Source organism: Curcuma longa, chromosome 13, assembly GCF_044706935.1.
Source record: "Curcuma longa cultivar G26 ecotype Majalengka, Jawa Barat chromosome 13, ITB_CL_G26_1.1, whole genome shotgun sequence".
NCBI lineage: Eukaryota > Viridiplantae > Streptophyta > Magnoliopsida > Zingiberales > Zingiberaceae > Curcuma > Curcuma longa.
The window spans coordinates 8,463,340-8,469,075 of NC_133873.1; the positions used below are offsets into that span (position 1 = coordinate 8,463,340).

At 37.6% G+C, this 5,736-nt stretch overlaps 1 protein-coding gene across 1 annotated transcript; it reads right to left on the minus strand.

The window, feature by feature from the left end:
* Nucleotides 1–2,552: 2,552 nt before the first annotated feature.
* Nucleotides 2,553–3,734, minus strand: LOC141844425 (protein OXIDATIVE STRESS 3 LIKE 2-like). Its single transcript, XM_074732484.1, has 2 exons — nucleotides 3,400–3,734; nucleotides 2,553–3,169 (listed from the first exon to the last, which is right to left on the minus strand). Exons 1-2 carry the CDS (start codon nucleotides 3,537–3,539, stop codon nucleotides 2,764–2,766), a joined length of 546 nt encoding a protein of 181 aa, XP_074588585.1. The 5' UTR covers nucleotides 3,540–3,734; the 3' UTR covers nucleotides 2,553–2,763.
* Between the last annotated feature and the right edge of the window lie 2,002 nt (nucleotides 3,735–5,736).

The window sequence follows — 5,736 nt, forward strand, 5'->3', positions numbered from 1 at the left end:
ACCAGTAGAGGCAGAACTTCGATAGGACTGCTTAATTGATGTCATTCTCGCTGAGCATCAAACGTCAAGTATGCGTAGAATAATTATTATTTTGAAAAATTTTAATCTTCCAATTATGTATTATTCCTGTTGTATCCTGCATGCGTGTATTGCAAGTGTTGTAATAATTAGATTTAATTATTATTTTATTTTTGTTACGCACGATTGTGAAATGTGTAAACACGTGCAATGCACTAGTTCGATCCCAACACAAAAATCCACTTAGAGAGGATTCTCTTCGACCTTAACCTCCGAGATCCCCTAACGCGAAACTAAGCTTAACAAGGCAATCTACGTAGAGAGGTACGACCCAACGGTTGTCGCCCATAATGCACTACCCCTATGTGTGTGGTTGGCACTTTGCTCATGTGGTCGTCTATGTGGCTCTCTTAAGGCTCACGTGGCAGTTTACGTGGACCTTCCATCTCCATGGCTATATAAGGCTAAGTGAAAGTAAGCAAACGTACAATTTTCTTCTCTCAAACAGAGACTATTCTTCTCTCTCATTATTGCTTGATCTCTTGTTCTCTTGTGCACATGCAAGCTCGTTTCTTCCAACCCAAAACTGAGTTAATCATCGGAAGGGTCATGCGAGCAACGCCCGACCCCAATTAACACCTTTGATTCGTAGGCCATTGAGTTCTAACTAGTGGAGGACAGGACGAACCAAGCTCAAGTCAATTTTGAACAAAGATCAAACTTATAAAACAGAAACCAAACCAAGTTTGAACAATCATTTCAATGACTTGATTCATTTTAGGTTCAGTTTGGTTCGGTTTGGTTACCTTATCAACAAAGTTTGAATACCACAAAACTTAGCTCAGCTTGATCCATTTACAACCCCAATTATGATTGACTCGAATTTAGAATAAAATATGACTTATCATAAAGGCTAACAACTATGCATATGGTCTTATATAAATTGACTTATCAAAGAATGCTGGGCATCTGGATTGGCCGTCGTATGCGCTTCCCGATTTATCCTGGTGGTCGGTGAGAAACTTCTGTGGGACCGGGCCGACCACCCCCAGAGATGTGGCTACTGGGATTATCATTTTTTTTATATAAATTGACTTCAATGGAGAGCACAATCAAAGGACGTTGGGCGTCTGGGTTGGCCGCCACGTGCACTTCCCGATTTATCCTGGTGGCCGGTGGGAAACTTCCGTGGGACCGGGCCGGTCACCCCCATATATAGTCAATGGGGCTAACTGAGATTTATCATTTTTTTAAATATAAATTGACCTCACTATCATGAATCAAATTATCTTGCAAATTTAAGGTATGCCTTAATAGAACAATGTGCATTTAGTCTAATTTAAGTTTATCTCATCGCTATAAGATAAGTGTTAAATTTAGCTTTAGTTGACTACGACGTTACGAAATGTCCAATAACAAACATGAGTACAAATAGATGGTACATTTTAAGATTCAACAGTGTTCTATTCTATTAAATAAAATTTTATCCTCCTTCTCCACTTCAATTTTTATATGGATTAAGTGTTTGAATATTGACCAAAAGATTCATGAAAAACCTTGAATAATTAAACAATAATCAACTTAAAATAAGAATTTGGAAAATTAATTATATTGCTATAATAACAATGATATCATTTTGTCAAGTGAAAAATTAAATAAAGCAATCATCATGACCATGACTATGATCATGACCTCCGTCGTAATCAACTATAACTTTTCAATATATTTATCTCCTTATAAATGAACATGAATTGATCGTATAAAATTGCTGGATGACAAATTCCATCTTTATTGAAATGACCTTGTGAGAGAGAAAGACCAACAATTAAAGTATTAAGATGAGCATATTCCTTTTTTAATCTTTGAAAATTTTGATTATTTGATGGCAAGCGATAAGATTGCCACTACATGCAAACAATGCAACAGGGCCCACAAAAAACATCAAGATCTTATCTTATCCTTGACTTTATTATTAATCACATATTGTTAATACCGAATCATGTGAGCACACACCATAAACATAAGATCCCCAAAGATTGCCTAATCTTATTATTATTATTTTAATAATCTAAATTTTACCAAATTAATCTTAAAGATAGATAATATTCTCCTTGATTCGTCTATTACATAAATTCTGATCCTTTTATTACTCTTAATATTTTCATAGGGCAAGCATATCTCTTTTTAATTTTATCAATATTATTAATTTTGTATTGCTATTAAAATATATTTAAAAAATTTATAGCTTTTCTAGAAGTTTATCCAATGGAACCAATGATAACAAACTAGGTAAGTTTGTTATTTTTTAAAAATGAGGGTGTTATTTTTTAAAAATGAGGGGGATAGATGAAAATTCAACAAACTAGGAAAGTTTAGTGAAACATGCAATTCTCTCTTTTTTGAAAAACACCCCTTTGAAGTTTTTAAAATCATTGAAGTAACCTTAGAACTTTTAAATTGTTCTAATTTATTAATAATTATGCTGAACTTTTATCTCTAGTTTTTCTTCTAAATTAATTTTGAGTGTTTTGATATTTAAACAAAACAAAATCCCAACTTTATCAACCACTGTAATTACATTCTCCCTAGATGATTAACATAGAAGGGAAAACCGAAAAATTCTAAAATGAAGGGGCCTTCAAGCAAGAACCACATGCTAGCCCTTTCGCAGTAGATTTTCTCGATCAAGGAAAAAGGAAAAAAAAAAGGAAGAAAAATAACAAAAAATAAAATATTTAATTTTTATCAAGAACTGTGAGCGCGTTGGAGATCTGAAAGGGAGAAGCATCTTGGAGATCTAAACGCCTTCTTCTTCGAGTACATTTCGTTTCTCGCAAGAATTGGTTTCGAATCAGCCATCAAGGAAGAAGAAGAAGAGCTCGCGATGCTACTTCCGCTCTCCTCTTCTTCTTCTTCTTCTTCTTCTTCTTCTGGTTTTTCTCCTTCCTCCATTAATGGCGGACAAGTAGCCACAAGAGAGGCGCAGGAAGCTCCTCTCCTCATAATCTTGCTGACGGCGAGAATCCTCCGGCGCTTGTTCAAGGCGTGCTCGGGCTTCAGAAGGTCCCTCGCGGTGGCGGTGGCCATGGCCGCCTCCGATAGGCTCAGAAACGACTTCGATTTCCCCGAGAAGAAGCTGGAAAGGCCCCTCCTGCAATTTCATTAAATGTAAGGGGTTAAACTAGATAATGTAAATTTTGGAACCTTTTACAGTTAGATCCAGTCACTTGTTTTTATTACATAATTGAGCACTCGACTTCACAAGTTTAAGGGAGCAAAATGAAATAATATTTTTTTTTTTTTAGTAAAATATTATATAAATTTAAGATTTGATTAAGATTATGATAAAAGAGCAATTAATTTGGTGATTAATGAAATTACTTGATGGGAAGAGATTCTTCTAAGGATTGAAAACAGGCGAGAGGATTCTCCTCCCTACGGCTCTCCACCTCCTCCTCCTCTTCCAATTCGCCGGCGGAGGAGGCGGCGCCGATGGAGGAGCTCTCCGTCGACGTCGACATCTTCTCCTATATATATGTATATATATATTTGCTTCTTTCTTTTTTCACTTCTCCGCCGTCGACGGTGACTCCTGTTATGCCCGGCCGGCGGCGGCGGTAACGGAGGCGGCGAGGTTGGCGTAAAATGGGCGGGTGGGCGGAGAAGGTAATCTCCGGGGGGCGGCGAGCGGGGCGTGGCTCATCGGCGGGGAGGGGAAGAGGGAAAGAAAGGGAAGAGATAAAGGGAGAGGAGGGAAGAATATATCGAGCGGAGAAGCAAATTTCATTTTGCACCCCGTATGTTTAATAATTCAAAGGTTGAACCCGCACACAGGATTGATTACCATACCGCTTTCCCCTTTTCAGGTCAAAACAGCAGTCAACGACGTAAAGCAAGTTTTTGAGTGTTTGAATAAGTCTCTCTACGTTCTGTTGGATGTCGAAGGTAGGGATGGCAACGGGTTCAATCAGTCACGGGGAGTCTCTCCATCCCCGTCTCCGAAACCCAAACCCATATACCATCCCCATCTCCATCCCCGTCGGGTATCATAATTTAAATATCATCCCCGTCCCCGTCGGGTTTCGGGAAAGGATCCCCGCGGGTTTCGGAATGGTTTTCCCCGCGAGTATTTCCATTGGTATCCCCATACCCATACCCATCCCCATCCCCATCCCCATCCCCATCCCCATGCATCCCCATCCCCATCTTGTTTTTTTTAAATATTAATTTAAATATATATATATATATATATATATATTATAAAATCTTTACAAAATAACATTATAAAACCAAACATTAAACTCTAAAACAAAACATTATCTCTAAAATAATATTCCCCGTCGGGTTCGGGGATGGGGACGGGGAATATTTGGAATACCATCCCCGACCCATCCCCGCTTTCCGAGATTCGGGGATTTCCCCATCCCCATCCCCGCTTTCTCGGATTCGGGGATTCCCCGGTCAAAATAGGTTCGGGGAACGGATTCTCCATCAGGTCCGGTCTAATTGCCATCCCTAGTCAAAGGAGAAGAATCCAATTCGATATTGTTAAAAATAGATAGGAAGTAGAACCGAGTCAATCAGTCACGATCTTATCTTTTTCAAAGGAACTGGAACTACGTTTCTTTTTAATTTTCATTCCAGAGTTTTTATATGTTTTCATACCCCTTTTATGAGACCTAGTAAAAATGAAAGTAGTCCCCGGGACAATGATGCAACGGTAAGACATTTGAGTTGTGACTTAAGGACCCGCGGTTCAATCCCCAACTACGACGTATTTGTAAAAATTTTCTTCCAAATAAGGAACACAATCAAAGGATGCTGGGCATCTGGATTGGCCACCGTATGCGCTTCCTGATTTACTTTGGTGATCGGTGGGAAACTTCCGTGAAATCGGACCGGTGACCCCCAGGGATTGAGTCCTTGAAACTGACTGAAATTTATCATTTTTTTTTAGTAAAAATGAAAGTATTACTAAATCTTCATATAAATATATAAGATAAATATAGGGAAAAAAACTTCAATGGATTTGGTCAAATATAACTTACTCATTTCTTTTCATTAATAATTATGTATGAATTAAATATTATTTGTTCTCTTTTCCGATACATGATCAAAGAGATAGCGACCCACTTTTTGTTTTTTATACCAAATTCCAATCAATTTAGGAAATGAAAATCATGACATGATTCCAACGAAAAATTTCAACCTAGCCCAATAAAATCAAATCCTAAGTAGCATAGATCAAACATATATACTTTTTTAATCTTCATGGGTCGTCGAAAGAGTCACGTATACTTGGCTGCCAATCGACATTATGCTTGTTATGCTAAAAATATTTAGGTAGCATAATCTTTCAAGGAATGTTTTTTGCGCGGGGAGAGAAGCATTGTTTGTAGCTGAAGAACAAAGCTCACTAACTTCAATAAAAATTCCACTATCATTTATAAGGAAGTAAATCAAAAAATTACAATTGATCATCATGAGAAAGGACATCATTACTTTAACTTTATCGAGATTTGACCCTTAGTAAGTTTGTCTCGTAGTAACTAACTCAACCATATCCCAAGAGCGACAAAGCTCACTAAGCACATACCATTATGTTGTTGCAACTAAGTGGCAACCTGATTAGTAATGCTTGAGTTATAAATAAAGGCCTGTTTGGTCCATTTATTAGCTAATAAAAATAAAAATAATGAATGCAGTAGAATAAACATA

Bases quoted from the DNA above. Each gene is read 5' to 3' on its own strand.
- LOC141844425 (XM_074732484.1), bottom strand. From the start codon at position 3,539: ATGTCGACGTCGACGGAGAGCTCCTCCATCGGCGCCGCCTCCTCCGCC. The intron at 3,170-3,399 runs GTAATTTCATTA...ATGAAATTGCAG, and splicing joins GAAGAATCTCTTCCCATCAA to GAGGGGCCTTTCCAGCTTCT.